The sequence below is a fragment of the Epinephelus fuscoguttatus genome, linkage group LG11 (genome assembly GCF_011397635.1).
Source record: "Epinephelus fuscoguttatus linkage group LG11, E.fuscoguttatus.final_Chr_v1".
Classification (NCBI taxonomy): Eukaryota; Metazoa; Chordata; class Actinopteri; order Perciformes; family Serranidae; genus Epinephelus; species Epinephelus fuscoguttatus.
The window spans coordinates 15948709-15971704 of NC_064762.1; the positions used below are offsets into that span (position 1 = coordinate 15948709).

A 22996-nucleotide genomic window follows, 5' to 3' on the forward strand; every position below is an offset into this window, starting at 1 on the left:
ACAGAAGTTGAAGGCATGTTCTAAGACATGTATAAATACTCAGCTTATTTCCCTGATTAAAAAAAAGTTAGCGTGTTTAGTTAAACATTTTTAAAATATTTATTTTCCCTCTTCGTCATCAATAATCCAGAATCTACACAAAAAAACAAGTTTGTTCCTCAGCAGTTCCTTGGCGTGGGATAAGATACAGCACCACTGCCTCACAAATAACTCTTTAAGTCCCTGGATGGTTCTTTAGAGGTTCTCCACTGGATCTTTCCCCAGTAAAATAACTGAAGTAGGAGGAAGAACAAAACATTTAAAGCCTCTGTATTGTTCCTTAGAGGTTCTCTATGACTTAAAAGGAATAAAAACACTGCATTAAAATAGCCTACAAACAGTATATTTCCAGAGGATAACACGTTAAAGCTGTGTTGCTCAACTGTTTTGCCTCCATGTGCATGAAAAATATTCCAGTGCCTCCAACAGAGGTCAACCTGATCATCAATTTGTAAGACATGATTAATAAACATTCATATTTCAACTAAAAGTGTCATTTAGAAGCAGATTGACTCGTCGATGGTATTATCTGATATCATTCAAGGCCTGGCAGGCTCAGAAATTTAAAAAGAATATAGTACTATATGGCACCTTTAATGATTCTATATAACCCTATTTGAAAAAGGCACCTTTTATAGATGGGTGCCATGTAGCACCAAAACCGATTCTCTTATGATTACAGCTGCCTTTGGGTTTTGTTTGGCACCATTGTGTCCAGAGTGTATGAATATACAAATATTGTCAAACACAAAATGTCTCCAGCTACGCTGAAAAGTCGATCAGTGTGTGTGCACAGGAGACTTCAGGTTTCTACATCACATTTCTGCGAGAGACATTTTTGTGCGACAGTTGGCTCCCGGACTAGTTGTGATGTCATGAAATCAAGCTTGTACGTACAACTCAGATTTACAGCAGGCATGGAGAAACAAATTTTCTTTAGCAGATAAATCTGAAAAGAGACTTCTTGTGTCAAACACGCACATACAAACAGTGTGGAAGAGTAGTTAGGAATTTGCAGTTCAATTACATCCATATTTACATAGTGATTCAAGTAGTTAAATAACTTTTTGACATTTTTTGGGGCCTTGAAAGAAAGGGAATGATTTTTTAGTTTTATTTACCTTCAGCTCTCTACTGTAATTTAATGCCCTGTAACCACAACTCGTCAGACGTATTGATTATTGCTGTTTACTAGAAAATGTTTAGAGAAGTTTTTGCATGCTATTTTAGAAGTCACCTGGCTAGTAATCCTGCTTGGTGCAGTCCCCCCACCTGGACTCTAGTTTCTGAAGGCAGGATCTGACTGATGGACATGCGCTGACATTCTTTGCACTTTCCATGAATAGTAAGGTATTTTTTTAAATTTATTTTTTTGTTAATGAGCTGTAAACATGTGGCATTTTTGCTGGAATTACTTTTTTTAAATTATATTTTGTTATAATCTCGTATCACATGTACATTGTCAGTTTGATTTTAATTTTTACAAAGCAGTTTGAAATAATTAATAATAAGTAACTTGAGTTAGGCAAACTAGTTTTCTCCCTCACATAGCTTAGCTGTAGTTCAACTTCTTACAGCATGAAGTAACTGCAAAGCATGAGGGTTGCTGGGCTAAATGTAAACTGGACGCTTCGAGCATGCGTCTTTGACTGATGCTGTATTTCACTTTAAAGAAGTGAAATGGATCCAAACTCCTCAGACAAGTTTGTGTGACTCACACAACCGGTCACAGAAAAACCACTGACAGAACAACTTCTAGGAAGACGGCCTGCAAATCCCACAAAAAAACCTTTGCACGCAGCACCTTCCCGAAAAACGATGCACCTGCCCAAACGCAGGTAACGTACCATTTCTTTCCCTGCTTTCTGAGGCATAACTTTCCCATCACATCTCAGACAAAAACTCTCATTCTTCTCCTGGCACCAGGAAGCTACTGTTGAAACAGGCTTTAAGGGAAACAGCCTATTTGCATACATAAATGTGAAAATTTGCAAGAAGACAGACAGAGAGGAAAAGAGGGAGAGAGGCCAGGTGAATAAGTCTTCTGTTGGCCGAGGAGCTGCCGCGGCGGTGGAGGAGGGAGGGGGGAGGTGTTTTGCATATTAAGGTTTTTTTTTTTTTTTGCTGGGCAGGTGTCTGAGAGATACAGGAGCTGATTAGAGTTTAGCACAAGGAAAATTTGCCCAGCCATGCAAATTCTAACCCCCCTGACAAACCAACCGCCTTGGTGAGCACGAAGACTCTGCGTGTAAGTGTTTGTGTATGGCTTTTTGGTGTGTGTGTGGGTGTTGTTTGTGTGTGTGACTGTGTATGTTTGTGAGTGCGGGTGCGTGGGTTGTGTGTGTTTTGGTTTTTGTTTTTTTTTGTTTTTTTTTTGCTGTTTGATGCTGGTGTGGGAATGGTGTGTTTGTGTGTATTATATATGTGCGCGGACACATTTGTTATGTTTTTCCGTCTTATATGTGTGTGTGAGTGTGTGTGTGTGTGAGTCATAGAGGTAATGTGGAGATGGAAATGTACTGGATGTGTATCAGGATGCCCCCAAGGCCCTTTTCTGTGGATCTCTCCCCTTTCTCCTCCACCTCCTCCTCGTCCTCCTCCTCTTCCTCCCTACCTGCCTGCACCACCACTTGAAACAGGAGCCTACGCAGATTCAGCAAGCACACACACACACACACACACACACACACACACACACACACACACTGAGTTTTCCCTTTGCCAGATTCTGCATCATCAAAGTTCCATCCACCTTGGTGGCGTCTTTGGAATGAATATGTCCTCTGTTTCAGTGATCACACACACACATAGACACACACACACACACGTCTGTGGCCTTTCTTGTTTGATGCTAATCTGCTCTGTCACTGTGCTGGCCTAATACGCTCCCCATCTCCCTCCCAGCTCCTCTTTTGTCGCGATTGTTTCCCCTTTTCCTTTCATATCCCTCCTCCCTCACTCCCTCTCGTCGTTCTCTCTTCCTTCTGTTGCCTCTCTCCTTTCATTCTTTCATCCTCCTCTTTTGCATGTCTTCCGTTATCCCCCCCCCACCCCTCCTCCTCCTCCTCCTCCTCCTCCTCGTCTCCCTCGCTTTTTCCCCCCATTAGGAAGTTTTAATGGCATAATTGTCACATTCCTTCTGGCACAATGAACACCAGCGGTAATTAAAGAGCTTGCCGTTAATTACCTAGACCCCGGCTCTACTTTCCTCTTTTCTCAGCCCCCCTCCTGATCCCCTCTCTTCTTCTCTTTCTTCTCCGCTTCTCATTCGCTCTGTCCATCGCCATCAAAGTCTTCCGAAACACACCCGGCCTCCCAAAGCCTTGACTTTGAGCGAGCGGCGCTTTCATGTAAGGACTCAAGTGAAAATTCTCGCTTAATGTCCTTTTCTTTTTTACTCCGCAGCCCCCCCCCGTCTGTCTTTGAACCCCCAATGACAACACACATCATCTTTCATACGACAGGAATGTGTGTGACCTGGTAATGGGTTAGAGAGCGGGTGAGAGGCAGAGAGGTGGGGTCTGATGGAGAGGCAGTTTTATGATGGCTCTGGGAAACTCTCAGATTTCCATAGGACAGACTGGGCCAAGTTTCCTCTGTCAGTGACCACTCCACCCACAGAGGACACACACTCATGCATACACACACCTCGGCATTTAAAAGAGGAAGTCCCTATGATCTCTATGTGAGAGGGAGGGACCAGCAGGCAGGGTGAGAAGCCTTCGACCGCGCACACACACACACACACACACACACATGCGGGTATCGTGTGTCCTCCCTTATCAGCTGCTCTTTCTCCTATTGGAAAGATGTCTCACTCCTTTTGTCCCTCTTCCTCTTTTGTCTGTCCATCCGTCTGTCATCCCTCTATTTGAATTGATAACGCCCTTCCACAATCACGTTTCACCTAAAGTGACCAAATAATGAGAGACAACTTGCTTAAGTTTGAGTTTTCCGCTCCTGTCCCCTCACCCAGCCCTCGATTATCCTCCCTCTTTCCAGCTTTTCCACCCGCCGTCTCTCCCGTCTCCCTCCTTCCCGCTCTCTCGGTGTCTCTCCAACTCTCCATCCATTACCAGAGCCACAGAGAGCTGAGAGCAGATGCTGTCTGTCCAACTGCCGTGCCCCATAGCATTGTGTGCTTCACCTCTCCTTCCCCCCTCACTCCCTCGTTCCTCCTCTTCACGTCCCTCTCGGGGCTCCATTTGTTCTCCACCCAGAGAGCCTAATGTCTGTTTTCTCCTCCTCCTCCTCCTCCTCCTCCTGCTTTTCCCCTCCCTGTCTCACACTCCTTCATTCCTGTTGTTTTCCGGGGGTTTCTCACCACCGATGGCATGGTGTGTTTGTGTGCGTGGGGTGCGTCTTTGACCGGGGTTCGACCTCAGGGGGATTTGAGGTGAAGAGGTCACGGCCGTTGCACTGGATGCACAGGAAAAGACACGATTATAAACATGTATAAACATACATACGTACCTGAAAACACACACACACTTGCACACAGGTGTGGTGTGTTCTCAGTAAAAGGCTCTAGGGTTCTCTTTGAAGAGCGATTGAAGACAAAAAGTGGTAGAAGATAGAGGGAGGGAGATGAAAAAGCTGGCGGTATAGATTTAAGTTCAGGGCTGCCAAAAATACAACCAATACAATTTGCCAGTGGGTTTATGTCAACTACACACACACACACACACACACACACACCTCCCCTAACCCGCTTTCTCCCCCTCGTATCTACAGTATCTGCTGTCAGTCCCCTAATCTCTATCGCTCTCATTGAGAAAAGGTTGAAGTACACCAAACTCCCCTCCGTGTGCATTTATCACGCGTGCACATTGTGTTTGTCACACGCAGCAACACATAATAAGCAGAGTACATGCTGTCCTTGTATACCCACATGCAGTCATTTGAGCATTTGCACCTGCTTTTCCCACCAGAGCCAGCAAACACACACACACACACGCCTCTGTTTTCTATAGGGATGGTACAATTAAGACGATAATGATGACCCGAGGAGAGGCGGCGTCTTGTGGTCATATTTATCATTTTCAACGTGAGCTGAATCACAGATTTGATAGATGATCATAGATGCACAGAACACAGACAATACGATACGTAATATCAGATTCTCATTCAAACTTGTGTCGTCGTTTCACAGAAGTCATGAGACTGTAAGAAGTGATAACTTTGTGATGCCAAGATGCTCGAAGGGCTGATTTAAAATGTTTGAGAAACTCATGCAGATCGTCAGCTGGAGAGGTTTGGGGATATCCATCTCTGAGATTTCTGCCGCTGCCTCACTACAATGGCTACATGCATGAATGCTACAAGGTGTTCTTGATACTTTGGAAGATAGTAGTCGACGGTGTTCTGCAGCAAAATAGGAGCAAATTAAACCAACTATTTAAAAGACATGACTTGGACTCAAATCAGACTCAAGTCACAAATTTGAGGACTTTAGACTCGACTTTACGCAATCAAAAAAGACTTACAACTTCACTTGGACTTTGGCCTTTTGACTTTAAAAAACTTGATACCTTCCCGCAGCCCAAAGATTGAGTAGTGGGTTATTTAAAAAGTGTGCTACTACTCAATTAATTTCCCTTAATTTTCTGAATCAACAAACATTAACACTGTCATTCTCAGCAAGTCGACACTTAATTCTCTAGATCCACTTTGCTTGTACCAATCTGACAGCATTCAATCACGTTGCAGGAGAGGGAATCATGTATAGCGAACGTTAGATTACTGAGCGCCAGTTGTAAAAAATTAAATCAAAGATGATATCAAAGACATGTCAATTCAAAGATATTTCATTTCAACTTGTAGTTTTTGTATAAAAAAAAAACAACAAAAAAAAAAACCTACAAAGTCAAAAATTACAGGTGGTGATGCAACTACTTCCAGCAAACTTGTTTTAACAATTAAAGACAAATTTTTAAAATCATTCATGATTCTTGTAAGTTTAATACAGGCCTGTTATTACCTGTTGTTAAAATGGCATTTAGATTTGGTAGAGAGCACATTACTACTCGGTTAGGGCTCAAAACTCAAAGTTTAGAACTTGTGACTTGACTTTGGACTTGAGTGCAAAGACTTGAAACTTCCAAAAGAAATGACTTGTCCCCACCTTTGCTAGATACCACAAAAACCTAGTAAGAAAGTGTGTTAATTGGGGGCTAACTAGCCCTTTAAAGAGAGACTGGTGGTGACACTGGTGAGTTTACTGTACCCCAGTTAGGCTCTGGGACGAAAAAAAAAAAAAAAATCAAACAAATCTTAAATCCTCAGATATTAGCCTGGACCTTCGCAGTGCCATGAGGATAATTTGCGACTTGTCTTGGCTTTTTAATTCTCTTAGTGCGAAGAGTTAGGGGAAGAAAAGAACAGAGAGCGGGATCATCTGCTTCTCAGTGAATAGCCGGGGGCTATTGAGGGCCCCCGTTTGACGTCGCCTGACAGGTCTTTTCTTCACCGTGTAGTGTGTGTGTGTGTGTGTGTGCGTGCGTGCATGTGTGTATGTGAGAATAAGCCACTTTATTCCGTGCACTGATTAAATGACCAGAGCTGTGTGTAGAGCCCGGGGGCATCAGGGGTAGCAAGGAATCACTTAAACATAAAGAACTACATGATCCCCCCGCTCTCCTTTTCTCACCTGCTCACACAAACATCTCCTCTCGCTGCGCTCGTCCAACACTTGATTCTCCCTCCTCCCTGCTTTTCCACCAGTGCTCCCCCCACCATCCTCCTCCTCCTCCTCCTCCTCCCTTCTTCTCCCCTCTCCTCCCTCCTTCTGTCCCATGTCACCTTGTGAGGGGCAGCCTGCTCTGTGGCACAGCTGCTGATTATGTCATTATTTCTGGACCATTTTGGTCTCCCTCCGTGTGTGTGTGTGTGTGTGTGTGTGTGTGTGAGACTAATGAAGCGTGGCAAAGGGACTCATGCCAAAATGACCAGGGCGTGCATCAGAGCTGCAGATGTGTCAAAGCAGCCCCCCATTCAAACACACACACACACATACACACAAACACACACTTCCCATTCCCCCCGCTGCTGCCAAACTCTCCCTCCTTCAATCCAATCTGCAGTTTATTATTTTTCTTTCTTCTCCTGCCATCTCTCACTTGCCCTTCCTTCCTTTCTCCTTCCATCCATCCTCCCTCCTTCGCTGCAGCTCCTTGCCCTCCATCCTTTATTGTTTGCCCGCCCACCCACACCCTCCTTCCTCCCACCCCTTCTATTCTTCCCCTCCCTCCCTCCCTCTGTTCTCCTCCTCTCCAGATGTCCTGTTCCTATCTTCCAGACTCCCTTGCTCCTTTCTTTCCCTTCTGCCTCCTGCTCTCTTGGTCCCTCTGAGCCGGGTTGACTTCCTGACCTCCAGAGGCCCCGTTACAGCGCTCTGTGACCCCCCCTTCGTTTAGATGGCTTTCTCCCAGCCTGTGTCAGCCATACAAGCTCAGACGATGAATTTTGAAGTGTCTAAACAAGGGCTTGATCTGTGATTTCTGGCTTCCCCTGCTGTTTGCAATTCTTCTGATCACAGATTCTGTTGTCTGAGTCCGTTAGTTGGTTTGATGTAGAGCTAAAACCCTCAACACGACCCCCAATTTCTGTAAAGCAAAGGAAAGAGAGGGAATGGCAAGAGGGGAGGAAGGACATGTCACAAGAGGCCCTGATATGATATGAATTTCCAGCCCGTATCTGTGTGTGCGTGTGTGTGTGTGTGTGTGTGTCGGGGCGGGGGGGTTGAGGGGAGTAAAGATGGAGGGAGGAGCGAGGAAGATGGCTTAGGAGAGCGACTTCATCAACGTCTTTGACCCTGTCCTGTCCTTGACTCCCCGGCGGAGGTGCACCTTGAGAAGAGCCCATGTGACGATAGTGCTCATGCTCACACACACACCAGACAGCAAGACACACACACGCACACACACACACACACACACACGTATATGTATACACAACAGCCCCTCAAGGCTCCATGTTCTCAAGGCTATCAGTGGAGTGAGGGTGGCTGGTGTTTGCTCAGCTTTGAGGCCTGTTTCCCGTCCCAGTGGTCGCCTATAAGCACGGAGAAAAACTTCACAGATGAGAGATTTTAGGATTTGAGCGGAAATTAGGAAAATTGGAAAGCCGGGAAAATAAAGAATTGTAATAACTTGGGAGGGGAATGATCCAACGAAGGATCTGCTGCGACTCTTCCCTCACTAGTTGGTTGGACTCTTCAGCCATGGCACAGTCTTATCAGCAGGAGAGGGGGGTTGGGGACAAGCACAGTGGGGAATAGGAAGAAAGGGGACATGGGTTGTGTTTGCCTAAAGTGACAGTGTGGGCCAAGGGCTTATCAAGGCCTTTGTAGATTATTGATCAGAGCAGATACGTGAGGCACAGGAGGCCTATGGTGAGAGTGTGTGTCCGACGCTCGGGAAGCTCTGGCTTGACTCACTGAAAAGTCACAGGCCTGCTCAACTTCAGGTTCAACTCTTGTTTATAAACGTTTTGCTGCCAAGCAGAGGTAAATTCACCCCAAAAAATAAATAAAATACGTATTGTTATTTCTCAATCTAGATAGTTTGGTGTGTGTTGACGAGTGTTGAAGATATTGGCCGTTGACATGTCTGCCTTCTCTTGAATATAACTCAACAGCAATGTCTCTTTCCAGAAATCATGACCCACTTACTTAAGATAATCCACAGACCTTGTTGTGAGCAGTTTCATGTAGGAACTGTTTTCTTTCTGTCGAGCTACACCCGCCTACCAGAAGGAAGTGTGCATCTACTCATGAAGAAGAGACTCTTGCTTGTGACAGCACAAGATGTGAACGTGAATGGCATCCTCCGCGGCTGAGCTGTAACGTTAGCTAGCCCAGTTGTGCTAGGTGAGCTAGCAGCAGATGCATGCTTCCTTCTGTGCCATAATACGGTTGGCAGGTGTAGTTCGGTGGAGAAAAAATAGTTCCTACATGAAACTGCTCACAACAAGTTTTGTGGATTATCTTGAGGAACTGGGTCATGATTTCTGGAAAGAGGCATTGCTGTTGAGTCTTATATTTTTTTTTTTTTCTGGCACTTAGCACCACAAGCCGAATGCCATCTAGTTCCATTATATTCGAGAGAAAGCAGACATCTTAATGGCCGATTTCCCTTACACTCGGCAACTCACACCAAAATAAATTAGGCTGACAAATAGCTCTACAGGTAAGAAGGGAAATATGTATTTTTGATTTGGGGGTGAACTGTCCCTTTAAGATACAGTCACCCCAGTCAGACCCCATCTGTGGTGTTCAGTGCATTACAAAATCTATAAATTCCCTGTCTTACACACACACACACACACACACACACACAGTGACCGAAAAGCATGGGAAGTGTTGGTATTCCCAGGCCGAGCTGGGGTTAGGAATTAACCTGGCTGGCAGCGGGGGCTTATGTTGTGTCCCTGCATTTCATCCTTCAAGGCTACAGCTCACAAGCGCACACACTCACTCACACACACAGCCTTATCTTCCAGGGTCTCGTCTTGTTTGGCCAGCGCTGTGCAAATAGAAGGTGCAATACATCTCCTGACAGTTCCCAAAAGCAAAGGGGAGAAACACGTTGGCCAAACAAACAGCTCAACCCTGAGTCACCGAGAGAGAAGAGATTTCTCAGGCTTAACCGAAACACATGCAAAGACACACACGCGCGCGCATACACTTGTGCGCAGTGTGTGTAACAGTAGCCTTTATTTGAGGGCTTGGGCCTCTGGCTACCTTTTTAAACGTTTGTCTAAGCAGTCTTAAGACAGGGGCCGCTGCCGGAGTGAATAGCTCCCAGCAAGCCGTCCACAGGCTCCTATTGTCCTCCGTCATATTTTATTATCTCATCAAAAAGCAGGAAATCCGATTCCCTCTCTCTGAAAAAGAGCTTATCCTTCTGTCTCAAAGCAACCTGTCACGAGAGAGGGAGATGGAGAGAGGTGGAGAGAATGGGGGAGAGAGTTGTGGGGGAGAGGGGGGAGTCACTGAATGAGAGTGATTAACTGCCTCATCGCTGCCTCTTGTCAGAGAGAAGTCTTTCTTTCTTCCTTCCTCCCTTCCTTCCGTCCTCCCTCCTTGATTGGTATTTACCCACCACGCAGCACGATGCAAAGGTTAGGGAAACGTGTGTGTGTGTAGTATTGCTGATTCTTTTCTCCCTTTTTCCCTCCTCCTCTCTTCCTCTTTTCATATTGTGTTACACGGGGGCAGAGCCACAATAATATCCTTTTTCATGAAAGCTTTTGTTTTTTTGCCCCCCCCCCGCCACACACACACTTGCATCATCTCTGTCTTTCTCGCACCTTCTCTCAGAAGAGGACCATACAGTTTTATCATCAGAGGGAGCGTGTGCGTCTGTGTGTGACACATGAAGAGGTCAAACTCAGTCATTCTGGTCCTCTTTCGGTCAGACTCATCCGCGCGGAGTCGGATGAATTTTAAAAGTGCTGTTTGAAAACAATGTGTCCACACTGGTGGGGTTAAAACTCTTCTTCTCTCTCCTCTTTTGTCAGGCAAACTATAAGGGCCCTGACACACCAAGCACACAGTGGGCTGTTGGTAAATGTTGGGCATCTGTCACCCTAGTTTTTGTGGTGTGTCCCACACCGTTGGCACGCACTTTCTGGCCGATCCAGCACGTTGAATCAGCATTGGAGACAACAGAGCCCGTCAGTGAGTGAAATCACTCTGATTGGCAGCTAAGCTCAGTGTACAAGAGGAGAAATGGAAGTGAGGAAGGCAAACAAACAAGTGACTTCAGTAGAAAACAACTGTCCAGCTCACTCAGTGTAAAAGTCCGTAGTATAGGCAGGCAGTCTACAAGTGTATCCGAGGCACTCTGATTGTGGGTAAAAAACCTGATTTTTTTTTACTACTAACTACACTGAGCCTTAACCAAGTGCAGCACTCCCTATTTTTTTCTCCAACTAAAGTCAGTCAGTACGTTTATACGCAGCTTGAGAAAATCGAATCATTGGCTTAGTCCGACTGAAACTGGAATTTTAAATACAGGTAAACAGCTTAGTCCGACTGAAATTGGACTATCCGATGCTCGATTAACACGCCTAGACAGTTCGATTGAAAATCAAACTTCTGCTGCATGTATCCACTTGGTCGGACTCGGTGTTCTGCGCATGCACCACTTTTTCTTTCGCGGGCTTTCACCCAGAAGAAGAAGGAGATGACGTAGCAGCAGTGCAGTAACTCCCGGAAAACAAATACCATGGCGATGAGAAGCAGAAGTCGCACTTCTGGATGGACAAGGAAACTACGTTCATGCTCCGACAGCTAAAGGAGCTAAACATTTGAAGTTTATGGATGGTAGGAGAATGCGAAACGCGGATTTATTTTAAAAAAAAAGTTTCAAAATAAGAACTGGAACTAGTTCAATACGCACTATATTTAAAAGGACACAGCGCAGCCTATCGAGGCGTAGTCAGACATACTTGGTCAGAAATTCGATTTTCTCTTCTGCATGTATACTCAGACAAGACGAGAAGTTCAACTTGACTGATAAGCCGAGCTATGAGCTTAGCTCCACTACTGCTACATGTAAACTTACTGAGCGGCATGAGATCAAAACAAACTTGTATATGAGTTAAGATTGTTTTTAAGCCATAGAGCTCTTTAGCAGAAATGATTCGGAATTGTTTGTGTGATTGTTCGCTAGCACACGATATCTTTTGTTCTTTAAGCATCGAGTTATGCTAATGTCCAGTTTCCCTTTTTTTTGAATGACAAACACAGACTATCACCACCTGTTGGTATGAAGAGTTATACCCTCTCTGCTAATTGTTGCGTGTTCAAGTGCAACTTCTTGGCCGAGGCGCAGGCAACATGACACAAGGAGACGTAACAGTCAGCAATCGCCGCCTCTAGTTCTGTGATGTCAGTTTGGCGTGTCTGGGCCTTAAAGCTGTGCACCACAGCCAACATCTGCTAAAGAGTGGCTCAGACAGCTGTTTTATTCTGCTGAGTCTCAGTTGTCCTCCTGCTCTCCATCATCACTAACACTACATTTAATCACAAACTCACAGTTTAATTATTCTAATCTGAGAAACCATAAAATAGTGTTTTGATCGCTGACTCTAAACGCTCCCTATTGACAAGGCAAACAGTGTTTCCTGCGCTGCTGCACTAAGACGAAAATTGCTGTGTCATAATTGCAGAGTCGTCGGGCAAAAATAAACACAAACGCAGATTAATGGCAACACCTGTGCCGCGTGATTGTCTGTATCAACATTTAAAATGAGCGATCGCAGGGAAAGTTGGAGGTGACAGACAGTTATCTGTCAGCTGCTGACCATGACTGAGCGGGCTTACATCATCATTTTCCAAAAGCTTCTTTTCCCACAGAAATAATGGCATTCTCAGATTTATCCGCCCCGGACGCAGTTTTGAAAAAGGGGTGAGAAAACACAGTGTGGACCAAGGTGTGTTTTCACATTTAGCTGGCATAGTGTAGATGAACTCCCAGTCACCTTGTTTGCCTTTTCCAGGCGTCGTTCCGCACACACACACCCCTCCATCCCTCGTGCTATACTTTCCCCTCCCTCCCTCCCTCTCTTCTCCCCTCTTTGTACATCTGTCCTTTAATTTTGGGCTCTGCTGAGAAGTTGTTAAAAAGCCCTATGAAATATGTATGAAGGATTGTGAGCCACGCGATTGGCCCCATTTACCGGACAGCCGAGCGAATGAACGGCCACACTGGATAATCCCCCACAATGCCTCTGGAACAAAGGCCCAACAGCTGACCCTAGAGAGAGAGAGAGAGGGAGAAATGAAGGGGTGGGGGTGAGGAGGGGGGACAGGGGAGGGGTTGCAAACAGTTAAGGCTCACTGCTGGTCAGGAGGCAGCTTGCTCACATACACAACTCACACGTACTCACAAAACAAAGGCTTGCGGGACAGGAATAACTCCCTCTGTTCTGTCGCTGCGCTCTCTCTCCTTAGACTCTTCTCAGCCCCTCCTTCCCTCGCCATCGCTCTCTCTCTCCCTCCCTCCCATTCTCACTCTCTCGCTCTCTCAGTCAAGAGGATCTGAAATACCAATACCCTTTTCTCCTTGACATTGCTTTCTCCTTGCAGTCAGCGTTTTGCTGTCCTTTTATAGTCAAAACGTCAGGAGAAATTCCATGCAGGAATATTCTTAGTAATGCGGCACACCCTGCGTCTAACGGCCAGGGCACTAGCGCCGCACCGGCCCGTTAGCGAGGTCTTTTGGGAAAAAGGTGCGCATGCTCGCGCAGGCACTTACGACGCATGCACACACAGTTGCCCTCGCGCCGGGGTCATTGTGCCAGTATTTCAGAGGAGAGACAGCAGACCAAACAATGAATTATATCCACTTCTATCCCACCAGAGGGGAATTCAATATTTGGGGAATTGGGTTAGCTTGTATATTTTCTCTCTGTCTCTCTCTCTGTCAAACACACACACACACACACACACACACACACACACAGTGTACAAGCTCCTTATTCACTCACCTTTTCACTGGAGCAGTGGACAGAGATATGCACACACACCAGACACACGGGCATCTTAGCCTCCATTCATCACCCCGAGGGGGGGTGGGTGGCTGTCCCATGCATGTGTGTGTGTGTGTGTGTGTGTGTGTGTGTGTGTGTGTGTGGAGGCATGCCTGTGTGTACATGTCTGTCTTTCTCTGTGTGTGTGTGTGTGTGTTCCAGTGGCCACTAACCTTGCCGTGTCCTGACACTCCTGATGAGTATCTGCAGGACACTGGAGGAGAGGAGAGGAGCGGAGTGCGCACTGTCAGGCATTTGGGCAAGCTGCTGCTGTATATATGTGTATGTGTGTGTGTGTGTGTGTGTGTGTGTGTGAGAGAGAGCATCGAGGGAGGCGGGCAGAGAGACAGTCAGCATTATCCAAGCAGGTGACCCCTGAAGGCTGCGTCGCCCTGGAGCTTTGAGTCGAGGAAAGAGACTCAGCCAAATACACCAGGGTAGCTAGTGTGTGTGTGAGTGAGTGTATGTGTGTGTGTGTCTGTGTGTGTGTTGGTGTATGTGTGTGTGTAGCGTGCATTATGTAGAGCTCTGTAACAGTACAGGATGTGTCATCTCCTTGGCATAAGGAGGTGTGTGCGCTGGTGTGTGTGCTCACGCCTGCATGACTCTGTGTGTGTGTGTGTGTGTGTGTGTTTGTGTGTGTGTGTGTGTGTGTGTGTGTGTGAGTGACAGAGTGTTGGCTTGGGGGAAGGTGTCACAGATCTTTGCCAGACTAATCATCTCCATGGTGTCGGTGAGCGCTGCTGTCAGGGACACTAAAGAGGCGGCGTGTCTCCCCGTTCCCAAAGCATTTAGTACTTCCTCTTTCGCCAGCACCTCTCCACCGCTCTTCACTCAGCTCCGCTCTCTTGTTTGGTCACAGATTTACAGTAGGACTCATAAAGATGTCACGCTCACCGTGTTACGGGGAGGGAAGTGGGAGGTGTGAGAAACCTGAGAATTCACAAGAAGTGACTTTTTCTCAGGCTGACGCCTCAATTGGCTTTTAAGGAAGTAGATACTCAAGAGACGGGAGATTTATGGTTTTACATCCACTGTAAAAATACGTACATGTTCTAGAAGGGAGGAGATAACAGTGTTGAACGTAATGGAAGAAAACACTGATGCAAAATAGCAGAGATGTGAAGGGGAAGGAGTTCTGTGTGTGTCTAACGGTGAGTGAAAGTGAAAAGTCACATTTTAAACAACTCACTTTGCAGCTTTGAGTCACTTCTAGATGATTTTGCAACCTGGTCTCACTCCTAGCTTGTCTTATACTGACACTTGGTCAGTGACCTTTAGGGTCGGACACCACCTAGGCACCCTTTAGCGGCGGCATGAGACGCACCAGGCAGCTGCATTTTTTGATGCTCTGGGCAACTACTGTAGTATTAAGACAGAGAAAGTTGACACAGGACGGGCAGAAGTGGTGATGGACGAGTCGAACAAACTCCAGACTTTCAAAAAGTCAATTGAGTTGTTTTAATAACTAGTTTGTGTAGCCTACCATGCTAGTGACGTATGTGACGTGATGTTATATTACGTTAGCAACAAACGTACTTATTCTAAGCCAAACCATGATGGTTTTCTTTAAACCCAACCTCATGCTTTTTTAGCGTAAACCTACGGAAGTAAATCTAAAAAAGATTCTTTCTTTTCCTATGTTCTAGGCTTATTTTGAAAAGACACTGTATGCATTTAACAATCAATCAGTGCCTTTATTGTCATTGCATAGCTGTACAGTCAAATTAGGTGTCTCCAGTGGGTACATACAGAAATTCACAGACAAGCAGATAAAGACTCTATACATGAGTATAAAAACAATAAAAACGAGGTATTACAGCAGAGTACGATAAATTATTGCACATAGTCATAACTTATTGCACATAATCTTACAGCAGTGGTTCCCAGCTGGTGGATCACAATCCAAAAGTGTATCATAAATCCATTCTGAATGGACCGCAAGTGACTCGCAAACGTTTCAGGTTTGTTAAAACACACTTTATTTTGAAGTTAAGTGAATTCCTGGCACAGAGCTTTTCTTTTGAAGTGCTGTTTCCTGCTGTAGAGTGAGTGACTAATGGACAGCTACTTGTCAGAGACCGCAAACTAGCTCGACGACATGGCCAAACACAAATATGATGCTGAAATATTAAACTGTGTGGACCTGGAACTAATGACTAAGGACAAATCTGGACCCTGTGGCTGGACCAGTTGGGAACCACCGTCTTATAGTGGGCGTCTTTACAGTTTAATTCCTTATTGGCACTTAGGTAACGAGCGGAAACTGTTCATTTTACAGTGAAAACAGAAGTTTATTTTGAAAAGACACAATGCATGTAAGAAGCGTGAATTGGCATGTCGTCCCTAAGCGTCTATATCGGACGACGGAGGGGTACCTAGCATCACAAAGCCAGTGACGAAGTGTCAGTATTTGACGAGTTGGGAGTGAGAGTATGTTGGATATTGGCTAGATTGTGTGTGTAGAATATACTTATAATAATAACCATCTTACCCTCCTGTGTCTTCAAAGGTCCCTGAACGCTTCCTGGAGGTGGCTGAGATCACACTGAGAGAGTTCTTCAACGCTATCGTGGCCGGCAAAGACGTGGACCCGTCCTGGAAGAAGGCCATCTACAAGGTCATCTGCAAACTGGACAGCGAAGTCCCCGAGATCTTCAAGTCCCCCAACTGTCTCCAAGAGCTTCTACACGAGTAAATTCCTCCTCCTCCTCCTCCTCCTCTTCCTCTTCGCTCAACGCTTTGCGCTTTCTTTTTTTTATTTCCTCTGATTTCATAGAATTTTAAAAAATATTCTTTTTTTTTCTTGTTTTTCCCTTTCCCCCAACTTTTCTTTGGATTTCCTGTTTTTTTTTTTTTTGTTTTTTTTTTTGAATGTATGAAAGTTATGAAGTAGCATTCCCAATCTGAAGCCTCTGTGGCAGTTCCTAAATGACCTAGCTATTGTGTTGTTGTTCTTAAATGATAATTATCATGACGGTTATTATTTGTTTTGTTTTTGTATGATTCTGAACTGAAGAGACTCTAATCTTATTGGGTGTTTTTTTTTTTCGTTTTTTTTTTTCTTTTTCTTTTTTCTTTTTTTTTTGGACCGTGTGAACCCTCATCCGTTTGGCCTGTTTTATGATCAACACTAACAAAGTCCTCGGTGTGTGTAGACGGAGTTCCCAAGTTCCCATTTACACTACTAAGAACATAGGCTGGGTTCCCTGAAGACTTTATTCACGGCACCCGGGGGTGTCCCTCCAATCCAGCGGGTGTCCAAATGAACTGTCCCCGCGAGACTGTGCTACTGAAGATGTCCCCAACAGGACACACACACTCATGCACACAGAAACAAGGCCTAGTAAGGTTACTGACTGGACTCAGACTGGACTCATGGTACTGGTCTGTGCTAACCTGTGGGACTTGGACTGGTTTCAAATAGCTACTGAGCTCTACCATGTTTTGAAGTGTGTTTTCCCCGCAAGTAGGGCATTGTGTTTAATGGGTGTACATTATTATTTTTGATTATTATTATTATTGTTGTTGTTGTTTATGATTATTATTATTTGTCATCACTGCTTGCTGAAGATTGGCACTTCGAGATTTGTTTGTCCCTTGATGCCGTTGCAGAAAAAAATAAATTATTGCTATTAATATTATTCAAAGAGTTTAGATTCTGGAATAATTTGCCCACCGTTTCCCCATCCTTCTCCTTACTCCTGTTTTCGTTTGTCCATCTCCCAAGTGGACTTTGCTTTTGTTTGTTTTATTTTATTTCAGTGGTCTGAGGCAACTCGCCTGGAAAGGGTTTAGATTTGGGGTTTTAACGGAAGTCATCAAACTTATGGCTGTAGTGACTAGCCCATCCTGCACAGGACCATTCTGGCAGAAACACATGAAGTAAACGGTGAAGAAGTCTAGAAATATGCAGAAGAAGTGTGGCCTTTTCGGTGTGTAGATGGCTTAATTTCCGTAGCCAATCCAGCTTTGATAACTAAACTACTCCCACTAAACAAGCCTTTTGTCCAGCTATCAAAAAAAATTATAATCGCCTAATTTCCTGTCTCTGATTAGTGGACATACACAGAAATAACTGCATAGGGGTTTTTTTTGTCTTTTTATAGCACTGTTCACTGAATAGCTCCTGTGTGAGATGAAGTCAGCCTGTTGATACAGCAGGCTTTTATTGTGATTAGCCTACACAAGGTGTAAATGACATTATGACGTTATTTCAATAGCAGTTGATACTTGAATATATCAGAATACTGTGGCAATCTAAAGCACGGCGTCGCTGAAACAATAGATAATTGAGTACATATGAATAGAAGCATCGCAGGGAGGAAGATAACACAAGGAGGGCAAAGGGAGAGGTTGATATAAGCTGAAACACGGCGTTTGTTAATTCTGCTTCAAGAGGAACTTCCCCCACAGACACACAACACACACACACACACACACACACACACACACACACACACACACACACACACACACACACTGCTCCTTCCCTCCATGCTCACCTGCCTTTGAGTGATCTAGCTCCTCTCTCAATGCAACAATACGAGGTCGGAGGTGAGCACTCACCCCGGGGGTAGATGGAGAAGCTCTCAGCACTACAAAGAGCGGGGACAAAGGCACAGAGCGAGGAGCAACACGCACCTGAAACCCTCCGCTCTGTCCCTCCGTCCCAAACTGGCAGCTTTCAAGACCCAAAGTGTGATTCTGTTAAAGCCACTGTGCCCAGTTTGTTAAACGTCATTCCTTTTTACCTGAGATTTTAATCCCAGATTTTCCACTTGAGTTGTACATTTTATCCGCCCTCTCAGGCTTTTAAGGATTTTAAGACCTAGTTAGTGTTAGCTGCCCTTTTGATGAAGTTTGAAGCAACAAGAAAGCGTTCTAGAGTGCGTGCGAGGTCGCCGTTGATCTCACCTTGGCGACATTGTCTCATGGTGTGTCTGTGTGTGTCACAAAAGATCAAAAGGAGCAGGTTGCTTAACCTGCTGACTTGTCTAAGCGAGACAAAGCGCCTGACAAAAGGAGGCAGAGAAAGACGGAGAGCTACTCCCTTCATTATGTCCCCCACCTCTCCTCCTCCTCCTCCTCCCAGAACTGTGTTCTTCTTAAGATCCGGGAGTCCTGAGAGAGCGAGCCGGACACATTTCTCACTGAAGGATGGGCTCGGCCCCGCACGTCTCAGAGTCTCAAAGCACCAGCCAAGGGCTCTAAAGCGCCACAAACAAAGGAGAAAGGAAAGGACACTTTTATCTGATGCACAGATTATTATCGCTCCCCACCCTTCTCCACCCCTCCTTCCTGCAACCCCGCCCTAAAGTTAAAGAGTTCCTCCGCCTAAAAAGATTAATTCAGGATAATGAAGACTTATGTGCAAAAAAAAAAAAAAGAAAAAAGGATTAGTAAGACCTTAATACCGCGTGGAAAATATTTTTGTCAAGTTTTCCTTTTGCTGGGGTCGTTTGGTTTTAAGGATAACATTATTGAAATACATATATAGCCTTTTTTAAGAATTGTAAAAGATAAATCTATGGGAAGAAAATATATAAAGTAGTGGAAGTTCCTCGGGAGGTTACAAATTGTTTCATAAAAGAAATCTTGAGGGTATTTTTAGTGACGGCTTTGTTTAAATCTGTATTCTGAATAAGTGAGTTGTTGGTAGATTAGGAGCAATAGTCGTAGGTTTTTTGCAGGTTTTGTGACCAGTTTTTTCCTTTTGGTTTCTTTTTGTATCGTGCTGAATGGCTGTCTTCACGAGATCAGAAAAATAAAACTCGGAGTCCGTTTTCAGAGTATGAAATATTGTCGTTGCTACTGTAAATACTATCAGGATGAGACAAAGAATAGCTGTACAGTTTTTCTATTATCACTCAGAGTGCTAGAAGAGGGCGGTTTAAAAGAAAAAAAAGAAGGGTGAAGTAAAAGAGAGATGACCCTCTTCGCTTTTTTCAACTGGACTCATAACCACTCTTCCAAAAAAACCCACAGAGGAGAGGTTTTTGTTGTTTTTCTTTTCCCTGCCATGCCTTTAACGGGGGTCTGTTTCCCGTCGGCAGTGCCCTTGAAGTTGCACCAGCATCCGTTTCTTTAATTTTTCGCTGACAGAACGATGCGTTAAGGCAAGCGGTCAGGTAATGATGATGTCACGGATTGGGCCGTTGGCAGGACCCGGTCTCGTCCCAAAAAACAAGGGCAGACTGCCGCCGACGTAGCTCTAGATTTGACCTGGGAGAGAGACAGGAACTCATTGTCATCAGAAGCCTAGTGTCATGGAGGGGGCACAACGTTGTACAGTTTAAAAAGAGACTGCAGACGGAGGAGGAAAAAAAAGAAGTGATTTATACCCTTTTTTACCGGGTTCAAACAGTTGGGAAAAGTTTGGACTTTTGTGGAATTTCTGTACGCTTTGCATTTTGTGTGTGTGTGTGTGTGTGTGTGTGTGTGTATGTGTACATGTATATGAGTGTGTGTCTGTGTGAGAGAAAAGACCGATTATGAGAACCTGTGAACCACTGAGTGACACAATTCTCAACACTGTGGCCCCTCCCCCACCCCTGGGAGTACCATCCTGACATGTAAATGATTCTCATTAAGCGTTGGCAACGTGTGTGTGTGTGTGTGTGTGTGTGTGTGTGTGTGTTGCGATAATTTCCTCTGATCTGTTTTCTGACCTGTTTGAAAGGGGTTTTTGTTTCTCGATGCTTTTCAGTAGTTAATTCTTTTTTTATTATTACATTGCTCCTCTTTTCCTTTTTTTTTGTAAATATCAACGATGTGGACTTACAGTGATAAATACTGCCTTTGTGTAACTTAGCAATATGTTATGTAAATAGTGTTTTGTTGATGCTTTTTGTATGACATTATTATTCGATTCTAGTGCAGTAATTCCAAACTGGAACGGCCATGTTTCAAATACAGTCTGAATAGTTACATACAGGTTGTAAAATAAAACTCATGACATGGCTGCTTTTATTTTTTTTTCTGTTATCGGTGTCTATTTGTCTTGCAGATTTTGTGTAATTTATTGGTTTAATTTATCCTAATTTATTTGATGTTGTTTTCTTTTGTTTTTCAAACAGGGAAGGCTGTACTGCATTTCATTAAGTAGAACCAATTTTAAAAAAGATTTTAATCCTTATCTACTTAAAAAAAAATTTAAAACAATTAGTATTCTAGCAAGCTCATTCAATTGAGATAAATGGAGATCTTGGCAGCTAAATGGAACTGGACAGTTTTAAAAGAAGAAGAAGGAGAAAAAAAAAGAGGTTGTTATGTTTTGTTCCGGGACGGGGCCGAGGGTGGGCTGAAGAAAGCTGAAACTAGTTTGAAGCAGTTTTTGTATTTTCTCTTGAGATTTTTTCCCCTGTGTTGCTTTGGCCCAGCCCAAAAACAACCAGTAGTCAAATTGCCTTTCGTGCCTTCACCCTCTATGAACTGAATGTATGTGCAGTATATATGCAAGCTTGTGCAAAATGAATAAAAAATGGAAATAAAAATGAAAAAGAGAGTAGAAAACGACTGATGTTTGTGGTTTATTCACATGGCCCGCTATCAGGTGGGAACATTTATTTATATTTTATTGTGTTTCAGGAGCGTTTCAGTTTTGGGGGGTGGGGAGTTTTGGGGTCCTCTGCAAGAAAATTTTAGACTTCATTTCTTGCATTCTGGTGAATGTTGATGCACCGATTTGTGCCTTTGCAGCATCCATTTATGTGGAAATGTCTTTAATTTTGTCGAAATAAAAGTCATGTTTTAATACACATGTTAAAATATTGATCAAATATTACCTGTGTCCCCGCAGAAATCTACACCTGCGTTTGTATGTGTATGGATGTCAGTGATATAAATTTCAGTGATATGAATTTATGATATTGCCTTGATATCTTCGATCTCTCTCTCTGATCAACTGTCTTAGTTACAGTAAAAGAGCATCACCGCCCACAGTGTGTGTGTTTACTCTATAGTTACTCTGTTGTGTTGGAGTGAATCAGCGCTGCTCTGCTCTCCGAGTGATTCAGTGCACTAATGAGGAGTTTGACAGCAACCCCACAGCCGAGTTTTCTCCACAGATGACTGCAGATGCCGCCTCATCGGGCTAAATGCAACAATTGCCTTAGCCAGACACACACACACACTCTCTCTCTCTCACACACACACACACACACGTAATGAAATGAACCTTCATTGTTAAAGGTGAGTTGAGATATTAACTAAATGAAGACAAGTTAATAAAAGTTTAAGAAGGAAGCACAAAGTTTTCTTACAACAGTTATTTTCATTATTGATTATTCTCCCAAATATCCTCTCAATTATTAATTATCTACAAGAATTTAAGATATAAAAAAAGCCTGTCACAAATGTCTGTTATATTTTCCCACAGCCCAGGTAGATGTACTGGAATTGCTTGTTTTATTCAGCCAACAATCGAAAAAACTGAAATACTGTGTGCTTCAAATCCTCACAATTCAAGAAGCTGGAATCATGTTTTTTAATTTTACAAATGATTAATCAATTATTTGACTAATAAATAGCTAAAGAAATGGATTAATCAACTTATTGTAGCAGCTCAAGTTGAAACTAGTGAAATGTTGTAATGCAGAAAATTCCACGAATCAACAAAGACATTTAAATACTAAAGACTTTTATCTTATTTTAATGACATACTCCAACTTTTTTTTGCTGATGAGTTTGGGTGTCTTTTAAGAAAAATCCTATTTTAAAAAGCATCAGTGTGTTCTCTCTCTCTCTCTCTCTGTCTGCGTCATTTTGCTGTTTTCTCATCATGACCTCCGTTGTAGTTTCCACCACACCAGCCCATTGCTCTGTTCCTTTTCCTTCTTTTGTTCTTGCCTCGCTGCTTTTCACTCTTTTTGCTTTGATGCTCATTTTTGGAGTTGCTTCTTTTGTGTCTTTCTTGCTTGCTTGCTTTTATTCTTTTTCTCTCTCTCTCTCTCTCTCTCTCCCTCTGTCTCTCTCCCGTGTTCCTTTTCCCTCTCGTCCTCCGCCTGCCTCCCTCCGCCTGCCTTAACCGGAGGCTACAGCTCCTTAGGTTGGGCTGAGACAGCATCTTTGTACAACACCGACCGTCTGCTCTGTAATCAAATACCATCTGTCGCTACATCTGAAGACTCACTCTCTCGCTTCCTGCATCACACACACATGCACATGCACGCATGTAGGCGCACACACGCGCACACACACCACATCTGTGCTTCCCACTCTTGAACAATGTGTGTGCGCTCTTTCTGTACAACGACCCGTGTACTTACAATCATTCCACCTGATTCATTCTTGGCCTGCAGGGAGGAAGTCACTGGAGTCACTTTCACCACTTCCTGTTTTTTTCCCCCCTCTCCCGCTGGGGGGTTCAAAGGTCATTGTCTTCAGGTATCCATGTTTGTTCTGTGGCTCTGTGTGT

The 22996-nt window shown here is 44.2% G+C and overlaps 1 protein-coding gene across 6 annotated transcripts in view; it reads left to right on the forward strand.

Annotated features, from left to right (window-relative positions):
• Positions 1-21081, forward strand: part of LOC125897332 (prospero homeobox protein 1-like) — a 139300-nt gene extending 118219 nt beyond the window's left edge. For all 6 annotated transcript variants that reach the window (XM_049590574.1, XM_049590576.1, XM_049590579.1 and 3 more), the window contains one exon: positions 16091-21081. In XM_049590574.1, the coding sequence (XP_049446531.1) occupies positions 16091-16276 (186 nt within the window). In that variant the 3' untranslated portion in view covers positions 16277-21081. The remainder of the gene's footprint in view (positions 1-16090) is intronic.
• Positions 21082-22996: the final 1915 nt, after the last annotated feature.